The 20,685-nt window shown below is 40.1% G+C and overlaps 1 protein-coding gene across 1 annotated transcript; it reads right to left on the bottom strand.

The window, feature by feature from the left end:
• Positions 1-9,343: 9,343 nt before the first annotated feature.
• Positions 9,344-11,064, bottom strand: LOC122426185 (male-specific lethal 3 homolog). The gene has a single exon (XM_043444894.1). It carries the CDS (start codon positions 10,406-10,408, stop codon positions 9,344-9,346), a length of 1,065 nt encoding a protein of 354 aa, XP_043300829.1. The 5' UTR covers positions 10,409-11,064.
• Positions 11,065-20,685: the final 9,621 nt, after the last annotated feature.

Below are 20,685 nucleotides of genomic sequence, written 5' to 3'. Positions count from 1 at the left end.
TTTTTTTCCCTACTGTTTTTCTATTCTCTATTTTGTTTATCTCGGCTCTAATGTTTATTATTTCATTACATCTGCTCACTTTGCGTTTTGTTTATTCTCCTTTCTCGGTTTCCTTGAGGTATAAAGTTAGGTTATTGATTTGAGATCTTTTTTAATGTGCACATTTATATCTATGAACTTCCCTCTTACATGTTCTTTCACTGCCTCCATAAATTTGATACATTGTGTTTACATTTTCACTTATCTCGAGGTGTTTTTTTTTTAATCACTTGTGATTTCTTCTTTGATCTTTTAGTTGTTCAGTATTTTGTTGTTCAGTTTTTACATTTTTGTGACATTCCCAGTTTTCCTACTGTTACTGATTTGTCATTTCATTCCATTGTGGTTGGTAAAGATACTTAGTATGATTTCATTCTTGTTAACAATTTATGCCTCCTCCCCCCAAATTTTTGTTCTAGAGCATGCATTCTGATGTCTTAGGCCAAAGCAAAAGAGAAGAAAGGTGAGGCAGAGATCTAAGTAAAGTGTTTTTGAAACTGATAGACATGAATAAGATACATGAGGAAATTACAAGTTGCTGATCTAGGAATTTTTTCTGTCTTCACCTATTGAAAGTTTAATTTTTTTTAATTGAAAAAATTTTCTTCAGTTTATATCTTTTCCTGACTTGTTAAATTGAAAATAAAATTTATGAAAAGATCATTTTACTGTAGTCAATGTCCTTTAATGCATCTTTGGAGTTAGTTGTCTTGAATTTGGCCCCGATTGGTGGTTGTTTACTGATTATTACTTTAACATTTTTCAAATTTGCCACATTATGTGTGGCAGAGTTGAAAACATTTTTTTTTTAACTGTATAAATTCTCACCTTTAGGACATTGTTTGCACTTATGTGGCGTTTAGCACGGTGCCGTGAAAGCTGCCGTCTCTCATATCCTTGGTTGAGGAAGATATTTTCAGGGAGATTGCTGTTGTCAAGAATGAACCAAAATGAGGTTGCAGTGGTGAGCAGTGGCCAGTAGAGGGCTCTGAAGCACTTGATCCTAAGATTTTCAAATCTGCTAGGAGAGCAGTTTGAAGTCCTTAGAGGGACCAGTGGGACTAGGGGAACCCAAGTTCCCCAAATCTTTGCCAGAGTCCTAAGTGTCTTCTAAGTTATTCTTTTCCAAGAGTGTGTTACATCTCCGAATATGTAGTTTTCATTTGGAAGTTTAAGTTGGAAATAGCAATATTTTTTGATGAGTGTAACTCTTTCTTACAAATGAGGGTAACACTAAAAGCTTTTCATTTGAAAGAGCACATGCTTTATACATTTTCTGTTCATAACATCACTGGAATAGTATTGTCAAGGCTGTACAAATAAGTGACTGTCAGAAAAAGGACATTAGGAAAAACTGGAGAAATCTCAGTAAAGTGTGGACTTGAATTAATAATAATGTTTCTACACTGTTTTATTGTGACAGTTGTACTTTAATAAATGTAAGATATAAGTAGTGGGAGAAACAAGGTGCTGGATATCTGGAGACTGTCTATACTGTCTTCGTCATTCTGACAGAAACAAAACAACAAAAACAAAAAATAAATGAGTTGTTATACAGTGGATAGGAATAGGCCTACTTTAGAGATGTTGGTTTTAGTGAGATTAAGTTAGAGGGTCTTTTTTGTCCTTACTACCCTGTTGAAATATTTTTTCTTTCCCTGTTTCAAAAACCAGCTGCTCTATATGAAGTGGCTAAGCCAATGAAATGAAGATACCGGTTGGGTTCTACATCCATGGATACGGATGGTCAGCTGCAAAGGGTTGGAGCAACTGTGGCTTTTGGTATCTGTGGGTGGCCTGGAACCATTTCTTCAAAGATAACGAGGGACACCTGGACGGCTGTGTCCCTGTCCTTGGTAGTCTTCATGCATGTCAGATCAGTGTCCTTCGGGCTACCCATCTCCCGCGGATCTCTGGGTCTCTCTCTGCACCTCTCTCCTCTTCAGTACTCTGCCCTCAGGACTGAGGGTCTTGGTCTCCCGGGATTCTCAGCTATCTCCTTACCCCAAGGAACAGATCAGAGTCCTTCCAGACATAACTGAGTTCACTCAGGACTTGTTTCCTCTCCAGGATTCCTGTCCTTGATTGGCTGATATCTACCCCTGTCTTGAAAATTGCTGTTTTGTATATTTTTCCTGGTTTTCTTGATTGCTTCAGACAGGAGGGTAATTCTGGTCCCTATTAGCTCACCTTGGCCAGAAGCAGAAGGCCATGTCAGATGATATTTGGTAGAGTGTATCTGAACGCTATGTCGGATTATTGATACAGTGTTTTCTCTAAGGGGCTGCTGCTGTGCATGCTCAGTTGTGTCCCACTTTTTGGACTGTAGCCTGCCAGTTCCTCTGTCCATGGGGATTTTGGGGCCAGAATACTGGAGTGGGTTGCCATTTCCTCCTCCAGGGGATCTTCCTATTTGTAGTTGTTTTAAAAATGACTTTTAAAAAGATCTAGTCTCCTAATTGAAATCCTGTTATCTGAAACAATGAGAATAGATGATAGTATACCAGGAAGAGAATTTTTTAATTAGTTCAGTATGCAGAAATATGCCTTGAACCACCTCCAGCTGGGTGTGACCCTATCCACAGATACACGTTATATCCTGGACAGGGCGTGCTCCAGGGAGATAGAAACCCTAAACCAGACTCCTGATGGTGCCACCATCTTTGCCTTTTAGCTTCTCATCCTGAAAGTACTGTTGAACACCAAGATTGTTCAAGAATGTTAGGATATAACTAATCGCTCTTTCGTGTATTGGCCCAGAACTTGGTAGGTGCTTCTAGATTTTTCCACATAGAATTTGATGGCCATTTCTGCTGCTAATTTGCTGCTTTATCAGAAAAAACCCATCTATCTGGCAGCTCCATTCCCCCACACTCTGATGGTCACCATTCTCTCCAGTAACAACACTTGAAGGGTCAAATGGCGGCACTGTATCACTAAAGTTCTTACTGTTTAGAGTGGCGCAGGTCAAGTTACTGCCGGAAGTGCACATCTCTAGAATCTTTCTAGAAGTGATTCCTTTAGTCGCATCTGTTTTGACTAGTCTCATCTCTATTGCACAGGGTTCCTGGTGTTTCTTCTCTGTGTTCATCTCCAAATGCCCAGAGGTGGAAATTACAAGGATTAACCTTACTTCCAGAGGATTGCTTTTTCCTTCTGTCCACTGGGGTGTGTGTGCGTGCTCAGTCGTGTCCAACTTTGTGACCCCATGAACTGAAGCCCGCCAGGTTCCTCTGTCCAAGGAATTTTCCAGGCAAAAATACTGGAGTGGGTTGTCATTTCCTTCTTCAGGGGACCTTGCCAACCCAGGGATCGAACCTGCATCACCTGCATTGGCAGGTGAATTCTTTACCACTAGCACCTGGGAAGCCCTCTGTCCATTGGACGTGAATATAATTATTGGTGACCCTGAAGAAACTGGATGAGATGACTGAGAAATCCAAGCTCTTTGGTTATGATGGAAGGTGGACACTCACTGCCTTCCTCCAAGCTGGGAAGCTGCTGTTGGGAATGCTCAGGCTGGCTGCTACAGGAATGGGACTTCGGTCTGCTACTTCTCATCAGTGTGGCGTGTGCTCTTCTCCGTACTGTATCAGCAACACTTTATCATGTATCCTGGTGGTAACAAGCCACCAAATGAATAGAGGATTTCCCTAGAATGAGTCAACTGATGGCTATTTGCTTCATGTTATTTTGGTTTCCAAGTCTTGTTTGATTTTGCAACATTTTCCCAAATTGCTGTGTGTGCATGTGTGTGTGTGTATTCAGGTTCACTGGGAAAAGTATCAACAGCTGGGTGATTCTAAAACACTTTCTCTTTTGTTGTTGCTTTGCTTTCAACCAAGTTTAATTAACCAGAGAAAACCTATGTTGTATATATTGTTGTTTAGTCTCTTAAGTCATGTCTGACTCTTTGCAACCCCATGGACTGTAGCCTGCCAGGCTCCTCTGTCCCATGAGAGTTTTCAGACGAGAATACTGGAATACAAGGAATACATTTCCTTTTCCAGGGGATCTTCCCGACCCAGGGATCAAACCCACGTCTCCTGCATTGGCAGGCAGATTCTTTACCACTGAGCCTCCAGGGAAGCCATAATAGAAACTATTTTTTTAGTATATTAACTCATGAAGCAATATGTGAATAAACGGATGATTTAAAAATTTTTATGCTTAAATAAGCATAAATGAGTTTTGCAAGTTTTAATTTTGGCACTGATATTTGCTCTAACACTTGCTAATTTGAAAAACTGCAAACTAAAAGTTGTTGTTCCAGAACAACATGTACATGTGTATGAATGAAGAATTTTATTGTTTTCAGGGCAGCAACAAAATACCATTTTTAGAATAAGGTGAACCCAGAATCCATGAAAATGTTAGATTTACAGTTCATGTGACATTTCATGGCTCCTCAGAGTACTCAGTATTACTGTATCATCTATTTTACATTTATATAATATTTTAGGTCCATGTGTGAACTAGTTGAATTCTGTTCTCAATTAATCTGTATTCCTGTCAGCCTCATCCTGAAAGGAAGAGTGTCTTCTCCTCTCTAAGATAATCTCCTCCCTCCTCTTCTATTGTTTTCAAATTAATCTTTGCTGAAGCACAGTTGTGTCAGTTCCTGCTGGGCAGCAGAATGAATGAGTCCTACCTGTATGCACGGCCCCTCCCTTTTGGGCTTCCTTCCTGTTCAGGCCCCCACAGAGCATGAAGCAGAGTTCCCTGTGCTATACAGGATGTTCTTGTTGGTCATCTGCTTCTATGGGTCAGTGGTGTATATGTGTCAATGCCAGTCTTCCAATTCCTCTCACTCTCTCCTCTCTTATTCTTGATCCTTTACTCTCCTGTCTCCTGCTGAATCTTTCTCCAAAAGTAGCCTTTATTTTCCCTGTACCTTTAACTTCTTCTGTTGTATTTACTCTTTGCTTTCAATATGCTGGTTTGTTGAAGTTCCAGTCACACAGTCTTCTCTCTCAACCTTCCCTAGTGCCATGATCCTCTCCTTTTTCTTCCTTCTGTTACGGAATTTGAGAGGGCACATGCTGCATTCATTGTTCCCTCATCCTAACCTCACCTCATCCTCTACAGTCTACTTTCTGTACCCGCTGATCGCTCCTTTGAAGGTTACTTTTGATTTAGCATGCTTTTGAAATCAAATGGCTTAACTACATGTTGATTACTGTTTAGAACTGAAAAGACATGTATTTTTTAATGAAATCCAGGCAATACCTTCACTCATTCAATCAACAAACATATCTGAAAGTAGGTCTTGACTAGGTCCTGCTGCTGCAGAAATGAAAGACATTACTCCCAGCCTCAAGGAGCTTACAGCTCAGTGGTGGCAATGGATTAGAAAACAACCATAAGATGTGAATGTGTTGTCACTTGTGTTAGTCACTCAGTTGTGTCCGACTCTTTGCGACGCTATGGACTGTAGCCAACAGGCTTCTCTGTCCATAGGATTCTCCAGGCAAGAATACTGGAGTGGGTTGCCATGCCCTCCTCCAGGGGCTCTTCCCAGCCCAGGGATCAAACCCACTTCTCTTAGGTCTCCTGCACTGGCAGGCAGGTTCTTTACCACCAGTGCCACCTGGGAAGCCCAAGATACGAAAAAGGACTGTTAAACATCTGTTTTGTTGATAGAGGTAAACATTCTCTGATTGAAAATGTTTATTCAATTACCATCATGACCACTTTGCTGATTGGAAGAATGTGGTTTAAGTGAATTTAGAAAGATTTGTTTTTCACTTTTTTAATTTTAGAGAATTAGTTACAAAAATCTTTTATTCATTTTTAAGATGTAACCTTGATGCAGTCTTCTTTGTAAAGTGATATATCCCTGCTGTGATAATCAAGAAAGTTTAAATAAAGCACCTAATTTCAAAGCATTTCACATTTAACATGCTGAATAGCTGAGGGAGGGAGTTTCTCTAAGTTAAGGCAGAAGGAGAACTCAAAACTCCTGTGAGACAATTACATGAAATCCCACCTAAAAACAGATTATCAATAGTTTGAAACTTCCCTAGGGAGTTTCTTGCTAGGAAGGTGGGCTTCTTTTGTGGCTCAGCTGGTAAAGAATCCGCCTGCAATGCAGAGATCTGGGTTCGATCCCTGGGTTGGGAAGATTCCCCTGGAGAAGGGAAAGTTTACCCACTCCAGTATTCTGGCCTGGAGAATTCCATGGACTGTACAGTCGATGGGGTCGCACAGAGTCGGACATGACCAGAGCGACTTTCACTTTCTTTCCCTAGGAAGGTAGAGACAAGGCCATGGCACTCTAGGGACAAACTGCTACTACTTTTAGCCATAGTTGAAGAAATTGAAGAAGTTTCTTGTCATCTGACTTGATTTTATTGACTCTTACTGATTGATCCAGTTTTTCTCTGTGCCCAAAGCAACTTTCCACATAGGTGAGAAGCAGAGCCCATTAGCCAATGAGGTAATCTGGCTCGAGGACTCAGTCTAATAGGACTCGGCTCCATGTTGGATGGTGCCGAGTGTGTGTGTGTGTGTGCGCTGAGACAACAGAGGGAGAAACCGAGAGGGAAGCTGAATCCTGAGCATGGTTTAGAAGCTAGGACTCTGTGTGTGTGTGTTTTCCAGCTCTCTGTGAAGCCCAATAGTGTTTAGGGCTTCTTTCCTCCACATAGATAACAAATGCTCATCTAGTGACCTGGAGGTAGCCCACTCCATACAGAGCCTGGGAGAGTCTAACAGGATATTTATTTAGGTGTTAATAATTCCAAGAAAGGAATTATGAATGTCTCCATTGCCATATCACACATTGTAACAGCATGCTAAATGCACCATGTTGTTTTATGTTTTTTAGTCAGTAATGCTTGCATTTTGGCCAAAATAATACACCATTACGTGGTATTTCTTGAAATGCTATGCTATTTAATGTAAATAAGCACTCTATAAAAAAGTATTACAAAGAAAACCAACCAGGCAAGCTTGGGAAGAAATGTTATTATCCTTATTATTTTAGACAAGTTCGTTCTTAAATCCAAACACCTGCTGTTGCACTTTAACATAGTTTGTACATACAAATAAAATTAGAACTGGCAAATATGTGATTTTTATCAGATAGGCTTTGTTCGATTGGAGACTAAATATTTTTGTAAAACTTGTCCTTGTTTGAAGTTGAAATTTCATGTCACCACAAGAATTGACCAGCAGAAGCTCATTTACAATGACCCACATGGTTTTAGCTATTATTTTTGGACTTGCTCCCCAGCCCACACAGGCGATTAAGTGAGAATAAGAAAAAAGAAAACACTCACCTGAATCATCTATTAAAATCTAGGTTCCACTCAGTAACATAGGTTTTATTTCTTGATTCATATTTAGCAGATGCCGTGGTCATATTCATATATGAGCTCTCTCTTTTCTCTGTGGTAACCAGTCCCACTTCCATCCTTCCCTATTATATGCTCCCATTTCCACCCCTTTAATGGAAAATGCCTCTTTTAAGTATCTAAGGGACATTTGATAGATGATTGCCTTCAGCACCTCATACCTCCCCCTTTCCTCAGGAACTTGAGAACTCATGTCTCTCTCTCTCTCTTTTTTTAATAGGCTCTGTGTACACATGAAACCAGGAATTGAGATTAAAATGAGGGAGAAGCTCAGTTATTCAGGCATGTTTTATCTCATAGGCAGAGCTGGTATCCTTCCTCAGTGCCTGAGGCTGACTTGGGCTCTTAACAGAATTCAGATCTATTTTGGTTTATTAAATTATCAAGCCAACTCAGTGGCCATGCCATTCAAGAGTTCCCAGGAGGCACTGAATTCACAGGGCATCTGACAATGTGGGTGTTTTCCTAGTTCGCGCTGCTCCGTGGATTTAAAAGCATTTAGCAAATATTTTTATTTGATTAACCCAGAACTTTCATACAAATAAATATTATAATGAGTAAAAAATTGTAAATATACATGCTGAAAATATTATGACCTCTTCATAAAAGCACAAGAATTTCATGAAGACATGGAAAAATACAGGAAGAAAGTAGTCTACTTATTTAAGGACTGCTGTCAATTCACCGGCAAGCATTTATTGCTAAATTAAGATTGTGGAAGTTCTATACAGAGCCTGATCTATGATTCTATAAATTTTGGTAGTTTTTCTTCATTTGTCTTCTTTTTTTGACTCTTTTTGTTGGCAGATCTTCACTTACTAAAAATAATGATTCACATATAAATAAGACACTTTATTCCAGTGAAGTTATTTCTGTTTCAATAAAATTCAGTAATAGCTACTTCCTCTCAAACCAGAGTAATGCCAGCAGTACATTACAGAGATACCTGTTCTCAGCTATGCTCTTTGGATTCTAATCAGTTGGTATCACAGAGGAGGTAAAAAGTTTCTTTGGTGCAATCATGATTTTTATTCTGATTTACTGTCAGCCCTCTCAAACACTGTGTGGTTCTGTTTTAAATTAGAGGTAAAATTCTGGGCTATTTATATTAATCAAAGTGTATAATTGCTTTGTTTTTTCCCCTGGAAAGCAACTTTATATTCATTTCTAATTTATTTGCAAGCATAATATTATAGATTTGTAGAACCTAGCTTTAGTAATTTTTTTATTCTCTAATCAGAGAGACCTTTTTTTTCCCTTTCCAATAAGATGGGCAATGATTTATTTGAAGTGGCCAAAAATAACATTTTACAGAAAAGGAACTGTAATATTACACAATCAAGTGTAGCTACAAAATCTTAAGACATTCAGGCAATGCTTTATTTAGATCACTAAAAACAAGGTTTTATAGAAAAAGAACTGTAACAAGCAAATGTATAGCTGCAAATTTTCTTTTGCCAGCAATATCAATTCCCTCTAAAATATTCGGGGACTACTTTGCAGTTTCCAAGCAAAACTAAAAATCTGTGGGACAGAGTTGCTCAGCCTCATCACAAGAATGAAAACAGTTTGCCAAATGATTTTGTTTAATGCTAACAAATAACTAAAAGACATGGTCACTGCTAACAAGTACCTTTGTCTATTGAAACAGCCCAACCTAAGCACATGTTTATGAATGATTCATTTTGAACATAGCTGCTGTTTTCCTGCCATCATAGATCACATGTATGGTGGCAAGGGTTAGATGTTGGAGGCCATCGAGGCACTGAGGAGGTAATCCTTAACAGAAATAACTCCAGTAGATAAGCAACTCAAACAAATGGACCCGCCTCTGCCAGAGCCCCCCAGGGTGTCACATTTGCTTTCTGTGTAAAGAAGGTCCACTGACTCCCTAGTTCTTTACTGGGAACCAAGAGATAGATAAAGAAGCTGTTCTTCTAGGACCATCAAATCGCCCTGGGGTTCTTCGTGCTGTAGTGCGCTTCACAGGCAGCAACATAGGCAGACTCTGGGAAGAAGTCATCATGGTACTCGGCTAAAAACCTCAGAAAGAGATCAAAGTGCTTCAGTAAAGCCTTCAGGTTCTTCTCAGAAAAGGACATCTTTCCAAGGATTTCAGGAAGTTTCACAAACAAACGCAGCAAATGTTGCGCCCCATAAATGTAAGAGGGTGGAGGTGGTTGGTCACCTGGAGGATAACTCTCAGGTACAAGTTTCCAGGAGAGGACCTCATCTATTTCTTTGGTTCTTCTGCCTTCGAAGCCAGCAAACACCGCACTCCCTTCCTTGCTAGGGGTCAGAAGAACAGGCGAGGATGATCTGCTATGAACAGATGTCTTCTTTTCCAGGTACAAGAACAGCTTGGGCATGCTGGCGGACATGTCCTGCTGCCGGCGCTGGGGCTGAGGCGAGGCGCTGCTCTCAGACAGCCTGTCGCAATTGGCAGAGTGGCGCGTGGACCGCCTCAGAGACTGTAAGGCTTCCGGCTCGGCTTTGCGCCTTTTGGGGGTGGTCGGTTCGTCTGAGGTTGACTGACTCTCTGTGGACTGTGGTGTGGATGGATTCAATAAAGGTGGGCTTGGAGAGAGCTCCTCCTGGTTCCTATTAGTGTTTGTGGGACTTTCCGTAATCGGAAGAAAAAATTGGGACGAAGTCACCTTTTTATACTGAACTTGTTCATATGGATAGAGCAAAACCAATGGGAGAGTGTAATCAAAGGTTAGTCTTAATCCATCCACCATCTCCTTACAGAGGTCAACGTTCTTTTCTGCTGGGATATCGTGCACATTCATGTTGGCGTGTGGCATAGCATGATGGTGATGAGGCCTCTCATTGGCTGAAAAGGCTGCATTGATAACAAAATGCTTCACGTACGATTCCAAAATAGTTATGATGTTGGTCTCACATGGAACGTTGACTAGCCGTTTCCTCCTGTTGATATAGTAACAATCATCCTCAAGCTTCTTCTTCAGAACTTCAGGGATTTCTATAGTTACTGTTCTTTCTTCCATTTCCTTTTTTTGAGTCCTTCACTTCAGACTTTTCTTCAATACCTTTTCCTTCACTTATTTCTCCGTCCTTTTCTTCACTGTCAGAGGAACTGCTTATTGAGTTTTCATCTTTCTCGTCAGCAGGGAGGCTTTTTGAGACAGAGTCCACCCCAGGCAACCTGGCGAGCTTCCTCTTGCTTTCTGTGCTTCTCAGGCGAGCTACAGCCTTTTGGGCCAATTTCCGCTGTGATCTCCGATTTTCATCGGCGTCACGAAGGACATGATCCTCAGCTGCTCATCTATCCCAACTTCTGTTCCAGCCATTAAAGGGGATCAGATATTCTGGGATCTTTCTGCCCTTTTCGTCTTTCCCAACAAAAACATCGACAGTCTTGGCCTCGCAGAGCACTCGCGCCTCGGTGGGGTCAGGCTCGAAGCACAGCGCTTTCTCCCCTGAGTGGAAGAGAGAAAGCCGTCGCTGGCGCTCACTTGCTCTTCGCGGCGGGCGGGGCGGGCGCGGTGGGGGAGGGGGTCCGGGGAGACGTTTTCTAATGTTTATCTACAGAATAGAGAAGTTACCAAATGTCAGTTTGACAGACTTATAATTCTGTGCTGGTAAACAAATTGGAAATGAATGTAAAATTGTTTTCCAGGAAAGAAAAAAAAAAGTCTTGTTAACAACAACAAAAAAATTCTTGTATAACTCGTGACATCTAACCACATGGGCATGTTTCATTCGTTCAGAAACCGGTCTTGAGATAAGAATTTGGTTTTCATAAAGGCTCTAGTAAAATGTTTTAGTAATTATCATAATTACTAAATTTATTTATTTATATGAATATTTATGTGAAGTCTCCATTTATATGAAGTCAACACCATAGGCAATTGATTTGGTGTATTAAATATGAAAATATCTTAATAAAACAAACACATGAATGATATTGGTAAAGTCACTGTTAAATATTTACAAAAATACAGTTTTCACAGTAATGAATAATTATTTTTAAAAAGAAGTTTCAATTTTTACCTTCCTAAGCTAAACTTGGGGTAAAATATTTTTTTTTTTCCTTTTTTTTCCAAGAGATGCCATGATATAATGAAATGCCAGGTTTGGTGGGGAAGAGGGGATATAACACTGACTATCAATTTCAGCTCCCACAACTCATTAGCTCTGTGACTCTGGGCAAGTCACTTACCCTACATGCAGCCTTGTGAGGTTACTTGTTTATAAAACTGGGGTGATAACAGCTACCTTATTAACTAAATACATAGATGTGGAATTGCTAGGTCTATGATAAGCATATGTTTAAGATGATAAGAAATTGCCAAATTGTTTTCCAAAATGGTTTTTACTGTACCTAATTTTTAAAGGAAGAAAAGACTGCCTCTTTGAATTCTATATATCCACGAGCTTAGAGACTCAAATAACTTTCCCATCAGTGCAGGAACTGTCCGGGTACTGCACGGAGAGATGAATGGAGCAGGGACACAGGAAACCTGGCTTGGAAAATTGCCCATTCCATCTCACTGCTGAGTCTGATCTCCTGTGCCCCTCACAAACACAGGCTTCTTCAGGCTTTAGGCTCTGTTCTGCTCTAGTTATAGAACCATAGATAGAAGCAAGAAAAGCTTAAGCTATTTCAAGGACATTTTGATATTACTCTGTACTTACGGATCTCTGGTTGGCCATACAGGTCACCCAGCTGCCAACTCAACGTGGAGTTTTTCAGTTCAGCATTGATCAGTGCATACTGTTACTCTCTGAGGTTCATTTTGTACTGTTAGTAGCCTCCTGGGTCATAAAGTTGAGCCTTCAGCATTGATTCCATTCCAAGTTCCTTGCTCTGCCTTCCCATTTATATCCCCTTGGGAGATCTGAGGCTCCTCTTATCATTATTATTAGTCTAGTCTGCCTAAAAACTGTACCTGAGCACTAACGTTCACTCTTCCTGTTTCACCCTAATGGGCAGACTTTGGACTGACCCAAATCCTCAATTTCTCTGCCAAGACTTCCTACAGTCAAACTGTTATGTTCTCTAGAAATTCATCAGTGAGAAACTACCCCAAGGGAAGTAGTTAGAGGTTGTAAGGTGTTAAATATTTTTCTTTCTTTTTAAGTGTAATTCAGATATAAAGCAAGGGTGATTTTCCTTTTATTATTTGTACTGCATATACCAATTGACTCTTAAACTTTGGGCAGAAATTTTTTAAAGATCATGGATATGAAATAAGGGTGTATCAGTGTTGGTTCGAAACCTTAGGAGCTCCCTAGGTGAAATCTGAAACTGGCCCCTGGACATGGAGTGTGAGAGACCAAAGAGAGGCAGACCACTCCAGTTTGGTAGGTGGCCAGTTTAATTAGCAAAGGGCCTTCCAAATGAAACTTGACTTGGGTGGCGATAGGAAGTAATCTCTGCACTTGCCTGCTAGTATCTTAAAAGTTGATATAGAGGGACTTCCCTGGTTGTCCAGTGGTTAAGACTCCATGCTTCCAGTGCAGGGAGCATGGGTTCCATCCCTGGTCAAAGAGCTAAGATCCCACGTGCAGTAGGGTGTGACCAAAAATTTTTAAAAATTAAAAAAATATATAGAGGCCTTAGTTGGGTTCAATGTCCAGATGGTCTCAACAGTCCATTGATCTCTCAAAGTTGTGTCCTTGAAAATGGCTCTAGCTGTGGAAACGGTGGGCAGAATGTACATTCCAAGGCCTGGGAGGGGGTGGGGGGCTTCTGATTGTCCAGATACAGTTTATGTGTCAAGTGGTAGTCATGTCCTCTTGATGACTTCTTCCAACAGTCCGGTACCTCTGCTCAACTGCTTGCATGTAGCTACAAAGCAGATATTTACAACGGGAGTGGTGTATATGCCAAGGAGAAATAATAACGTTGTCGTGGACCCCAAAGCACTTTAGAAGATGAAAGGAATTCCTGAAATTTCCTGGTAGAATTGTATAAATGTTGAAATAAGATTCTTGTGAAACTCATACAACATTCAAAGACAACTCTAAGGATGCTCTAAAGCTGGATTTTTTCTAGCCATATTGTGCAGCATAGAAAAATGTGGTTGTTTTTAGCCTCTTTATCTAAATTTCTTCTGGCCTATAAACGATCCCAGGAAAACAATCTAGAAATGTAGCATTTGACTGAAGTAATAAATGAGGAACATCAGTTGCTAAGAGCTAGACATAAAGTTTGGAGGTGAGGGATGGTGGTAATAACCCACAAGGAAAAGGGTTTACTATGAATTTCCTGCTGTGACTTGGGGAATTATCCCTGACAGTACACCCAGAACATAAGTAAAAACCTTTGCTTTAAAATATTAGATAAATTGTATTTGTACTTGTCATTCTCCAAGTTACAACTGTTACCTGATAGTGACAATAATACTTTTGTTTAGTGCCTTTCTTTAAAAAACACAGAGAAATGATCTGTTCCAAGAAACTGCGTCCTTTAATTGTACACATTATTTTTTGAATGGCCTGTTAAGTAAAGGACATCAGCAGGTCATTTAAAAAACAAGCAGTAAAAGTGGTTAATAAACATGTTAAAAATATTCCCTCATTAACATTCAAAGAAATGCAAGTTAAAATAATGGAATACAATTTTGCCTCTCAAATGAGTACTTTTAAAATTGTTGCTTAAATCTTATGGATAGGGTTGCAAATCACATTTCTGGAGGGCAATCGATGCATATAACAGAAACTATAAAACTATTTAAAAATATTCTTATGTTCTGCCGCAGCATTTCCACTTGGAGGCTTTGCAACATTAATGCTCTGCGATCACTGGAAGAAACCCTGATGAAGTCTACAGGCATCAGAGAGTATAAAGACTGGGAAACACTGCAATTCTCTCCTGGGCAGTAGTCTTTTTGGCAGTGGTTCATTTTCTGTCAACCACATATCAATCAATCTCCTAGATTGGATTTATTTGTAGGATTCTGGATTTGAAAGGGAATCTGGCTTTCTGCCTTGATGTGACTTCTCCCAACTTCATAGTAAAAGACTGATGAAGACCTAGACCCAGAAGATTAAGAAACAAATGTGACAGATAACTTGAAAGTGAAAGTCACTCAGTTTTGTCCAACTCTGTGTGACCCCATGGATGTACAGTCCATGGAAATCTCCAGGCCAGAATACTGAAGTGGATAGCCTTTCCCTTCTCCAGGGGATCTTCCCAACCCAGGGATCAAACCCAGGTCTCCTGGCAGGCTATAGTCCATGGGATCACAGAGTCATATATGACTGAGTGACTCACAATTTCACTTTTCACTTTCATATCCAGATGGTACAGATGGTTGTAGATGCAGTATTTACATAGATATAGACAGATGTATAATTACACCTACATTTCATATACATCTGGACTGTATCTAAATAAATACATTATTGAGTTGTGAAGCTTAAATAAATTGATGCTTGTGAAACGCTTAGCACTTGGCACACTGCCATCAGTCAGTTCTAATAGTGCGAGAGAGTCAAAGAGGACAGGTAGAGAGTCACACAAAAAGAGAAACCGCTAATAAGTATAATAATGTATTTGTACAGTGTTTTAGTTCAGGCTGCTTTAACAAAATACCATAGGCTGGGACATTTATTTCTTGCAGTTCTGGTGGCTGGGAAGTTGGGAAGATGGTTGTTATTCAGTTGCTCAGTCGTGTCTGACTCTTCACAACCCCATGGACTGCAGCATGCCAGGCCTCCCTGTCCTCCATTATCTCCCAGAGTTCACTCAAGGTCATGTCCATTGAGTCTGTGATGCCATCCAACCATCTTGTCCTCTGTCACCCTCTTCTCCTTTTGCTTTCAATCTTTCCCAGCATCAGGGGCTTTCCAGTGAGTCGGCTCTTTGCATCAGGTGGCCAAAATTTTGAAGCTTCAACTTCAGCATCAGTCCTTCCAGTGAGTATTCAGGGTTGATTTCCTTTAGGATTGACTGGTTTGATCTCCTTGCTGTCCAAGGGACTCTCTAACACCACAGTTCAAATGCATCAATTCTTTGGCACTTAGCCTTTTTTATGGTCAAGCTCTTGCATCCAGACATGACTACTGGAAAAACCATAATTCTGACTATTCAGATCTTTGTTGGCAAAGTGATATCTTTGCTTTTTAATATGCTGTTTAGGTTTGTCATAGCTTCCTTCCAAGAAACAAGCATCTTCTAATTTCATGGCTGCAGTCACCATCCACAGTGGTTTTGGAGCCCCCCAAAAGAAAATCTGTCACTGCTTCTACTTTTTCCCCTTCTATTTGCCATGAAGTGATGGGACTGGATGCCATGATCTTAGTTTTTTTAATGTTGAATTTTAAGCCAGTTTTTCACTCTCCTTTTTCACCCTTATCAAGAGGCTCTTTAGTACCTCTTTGCTTTCTGCCATAAGCGTGGTGTCATCTGCACATCTAGGGTGCTGGCAAATTTTGTTGCTAGTGAAGGCCCTCTTTCTGGCTGGCAGACAGCCACCTTCTCGCAGTATCCTAACATGGCACAAAGAGAGCTCAGCTCCATGTGACTCTTCTGAGCACTAACCTCATCAAGAGGGCTCTACTCTCCTCACGTAATGACCTCCCCAAAAACGCCACCTCCAAATACCATCACACTGGGGATTAGGGTTTCAGCATTTGAATTTTGAAGGATACACAAAATTCAGCCCAGAACAGGTAAGGGAAAATTTTCAAGAATTGATATTCTATTTAAGAGGTAATTAACAATTGATAAAAATTTTAAGTTAAAATGTTAATCCAACAGGCAGTTCCTGAATTACAACACTACACACCCTCCTGAAATCTCCCCCTGGTGCATTCTCTGTCCCTGCCTTTTCAATCAGTGGCGGTCCTGATTCTGCTGCTCTGACTCCTCTAGGACAAATTCCTGGGGCTTCAGAAATGAAAGGCCACTTATTCATATTAGAATTTCATCTCCCATTAAAAGTGTGGCTCTGTCCTTTGCAGTGAGATCATTTTCCATAATGAACATGACTGAGTCAGAATGACATTCGGGAGATTTTGCTTCCCTGGTGGTTCGCCTGGTAAAGAATCCACCTGCAATGCAGGAGATCCAAGTTCGATTTCTGAGTCAGGAAGATCTGCTGGAGAAAGGATGCGGTACACACTCCAGGGTTCTTGGGCTTTCCTGGTGGCTCAGAATCCACCTTCAGTGTGGGAGATCTGGATTTGATCCACTGGAGAAGGGATAGGCTACCCACTCCAGGATTCTTGGGCTTCCCTTGTGGCTCAGTTGGTAAAGAATCTGCCTGCAATGTGGAAGACCTGGGTTTGATCCCTGGGTTGGGAAGATCCCCTGGAGAAAGGAACTGCTACCCACTCCAGTATTCTGGCCTGGAGAATTGCATGGACAGAGGAGCCTGGCAGGCTACAGTCCATGGGTATTGTAATCTTTTTATTTGACTATTCTCTGAAAGGGAGTGACCACATCTGTCTCAGTCACTCATTCCATCATTGCAACAAATCTCTGATATAGGTATCTTTCGCCTCTGCTTTTCTTTACAAAAAGCAAGAAACTGGTGCTTAAGGGTTAAGTAACTTATTCTAGGATCACAGATGATCCTGGGAGTAACAGAACCTGGATTTGGGTGCAAGTCTCTCTCAAATCCCATTCGTTAACTCCTTGAGGAAATAGACTACATAGTAGTAGATGACATCATTAACTCACAAAAGCTTAAGACCAATAGCATTGGTTCTGACACTACCAGAGCTAGAATTTCACACATATTTTCAGGAAGACCTCACCTAAGGTGGCATTTCATGCCATTGCTCAACACTGTCATGAAATCTCTTTCTTCTGCTGTGTCCACTCATAAATTCCATTCCATGGAGACTTGGGATAAACTGTTAGGTCATATTTATCTCCCTATGTACATACTCTGTGTTGGCATCTAGATTTTGTAACTCCTGAAATCCTCTGTCTTTGCATGAAATATATGTTTATGGATTGTGTGGTTTGAAATACCATATAAGAGTAACTGCTCTGGAATAAACAGTAGAATTAGTGAAATAAAGATGATAGATGAAGTAAACTTTAGAAAGAAAACCATCAACAATGATGACCAAACATATTAGGATATGAAAATGAAAGTTGCTCTGTCGTGTCCAGCTCTTTGCAACCCCACGGACTATACAGTCCATGGGATTCTCCAGGCCAGAATATTAGAGTGGGTAGCCTTTCCCTTCTCCAGCGTATCTTACCAACCCAGGGAGTGAACCCAGGTCTCCCACGCTGCAGGCAGAATTTTTACTAGCGGGAAGCCCAAGAATACTGGATTGAGCAGCTTATCACTTCTCCAGCGGATGTTCCTGATCCAGGAATCAAACCTGGGTCTCCTGTGTTGCAGGCTGATTCTTTACCAACTGAGCTATCAGGGAATCCCTATTAGGATATGAGACATACCAATTCAATGCCCAAATCCCTGAGGTTCTTCTTCTTCCAGTCTTTGGTTATTGTTCTCCTTACCTGGAGTCTGATACCTGGTAAGTACTCATGGATGTAAGCAAGGAATATCCTGTAGCTCAGATTCCTTGGAGCATAGCACACATAATAAAGCAACAGAAGAATATTTGAACTTTTAATGAATATGTTGGATTGAATAAAGCAACCCTAGCATCAACATCTTTGCCACCTCCACCTTCACATTCATAATGTGAAGATACTTTAATTATAATTTAAGCATCAGAAAGTATCACAGGGGCTTCCCTAGAGGTCCAGTGGTTAAGACTCCACGCTCCCATTGCTGGAGGCCGGGGTTCGATCCCTGACTAGGGAACTAAGATCCCGCATGCCACAGCCACCCATGTGTGCTGCAACTCGCCGAGCCTGCGCGCTGTAAAGAAGACCCAGCACAGCCAACATAAGTAAATAAGTACATAAATAAGTATTTTTACAAAGGATTACATAGTCAAGCTGTTGGGAAAGACTGAATTTCTAAGAACTTATTGTCTATTACTCTGAGTGTTAGGAATGTGCTATACTTTGTAGAATAACACATTAAGAACAAGCATTTACTGGGGAAACACACCGTTTACTAGGGAAAAACAGCAAATTGTCTACACTCTTTGGTGCTGCTCCATCCATCCACATTCATTAAAATTCTTCCTCCACTTTATTTCTAGCTCTTGGCAATTGTTCTGCTTAATTAACTCAATCAATGGTGGATTACTGCCAGTTATATTTGCAGAAACCATGGCAGGTTATTAACTCTCATAAATACCAAAGGATAACAGGAACACCAGGGGACCGATAATTAAACACGTCTTTTAATTTCTAGCTTATAAAGAGGATTTAGCTCTTGTGAGCTTGCAGGTTGCTGTCTGTACGTAGCTCTGGAGTAGCACCTTCCCGCCAGGTCTAGACTGTATGTGAACGCCAAGAGGAAGCTGTGGCTCATGGTTAAATTGACCCTGCTATCCCCTCTGCCACAGTGGGGTCAAACATTGATGCTTTATTGAAAACTATCAATGAGTAAAATTTTAAGATCCTTGGATAAAATTTTTTTCCTGTTTTTTTAAAAGTTGCAGTATTCCCACAACCTAAAAGAGCATCTAGCACATAGTAGGTGTTCAATAAATATTATTTAGATAATAAACAAAGATAAACAAGTTACTTTCAGTCCTGTTTTTGAGAGGGTACTCATATTTTTCTTGGTCTCCAAATGCCACACATCAGAATATATTCATTGGAAGTACTTATCATCCAGTGAATAATAACAGTAACAATACGTGTGACTTATTACTAGAAAGAAATTTATCATTCAACCTAAAAATAAAATTAAACAATAGAAAATTAATTTGGGTTTAAAAAAAAAATTCTTTAAGCTATAGCTATCATGGGAAAAAAAGAATTTACTACCCTAGGCATTTTGTTTAGATATATTAGTTTCTTTTTCTCTCAGAATGAACTACTTTAAGTACCATAACAGATATGTCTTCATTATCAGTAATGAAATGGTGATGTTTCTTTTTTTTTTTTTTCCAATTCGGCTTTTCATTTATTGAGAATAAGGGGCCTATTCACACCCACAGTGTGCTATTTGCAGAGTGCTTGCAAATAGCAGCCTGAAACCTGTCCCCTCTTGTCATGTATAAACAAAACATAGAAATTATAAAAATAACCCAGTAGTGTTTTTAGTTTAAAATCCCATAGTTTCAAACACAAGTTCTTGGAAAACAGCTTTTGCTTGTACTGGTGCTATGTCAGGGAGTTAAATCCCAAAGTATTTTTAGTATACATACCATCTCCAAACCAGATTTGACATATTTTTTAGATTTATTTAGAATTTTATATTTATTTAGTATAATTTACAAAATTAGGCTTTGTCTTATATAATTTTTTCCGTATTTATTTTTAATAGAAGGATAATTGCTTTACACTGTTGTATTGGTTTCTGCCATACATCGACATGAATCAGCCATGGGTATACATTTGTCCCGTCTCTCTTGAACCTCCCTCTCACCTCCCACCCCTTCCCACCTAATATATATAATTTATTTTATTTTTTCTCATTAGTTATATATTTTATAAACACTGCTATTACTACTTTGTATGAAACAATGATGTTTCTTACTTTTCAATATACAGGGTGCATGTCAGACAGTACTCCTTGGAATTCTCTTTAAGAATCTGTTGCCAGAATAGTCATGAAAGTCAAACACATGTTTTATGCAAGAAACGAAACTACAAACTCACTGTGGGTTTACAGCAGTGATTGATTGAAAGTGTTTATTTTTTGTAGCATCCTCCGTCAGTGCTTCGCCCATTTCTAGTTACCATGGTGATTTAGTGGATGAGTTAAATGTGTGTCCTTAGACACAGAGTCTTAGATACAGAAAGAAGAAGACAGTCACACTCTTGGGTTCAAAAGGAAAAGCTTCTTTGTGTGTGTGTGTGTGTTCAGTCACGTCTGACTCTTTGCAACCCTATAGACCGTAGTTCGCCAGGCTCCTCTGTCCATGGACTTTTCCAGGCAAGAATACTGGAATGGGTTGCCATTTCCTACTCTAGGGGACCTTCCTGACCCAGGGATCAAAACTGCTTTTCTCCCACATCTCCTGCATTGGCAGGCTAATTCTTTCCCACTGAGCCACCTGGGAAGTCCTTCTTTAGGGACATTACATCTTTATTTAAGGAGTCTATATATTGGGTACATGGATGTGGTTTCGGAATGTGATTAGAACACTCCACTAACAATGTTTAAAGAACTTCTCTCTTTCCCAAGGTTGTTATATTATCCATTTATTTGGATAAATAAATAAATAAATAAATATTTATTTATTTGCTATCTTGATCTTG

This window comes from Cervus canadensis, chromosome 24, assembly GCF_019320065.1.
Source record: "Cervus canadensis isolate Bull #8, Minnesota chromosome 24, ASM1932006v1, whole genome shotgun sequence".
Taxonomy (NCBI): Eukaryota; Metazoa; Chordata; class Mammalia; order Artiodactyla; family Cervidae; genus Cervus; species Cervus canadensis.
The sequence above is the reverse complement of the archived record's forward strand: the minus strand, read 5'-3'. Positions and strand labels throughout refer to the sequence as shown.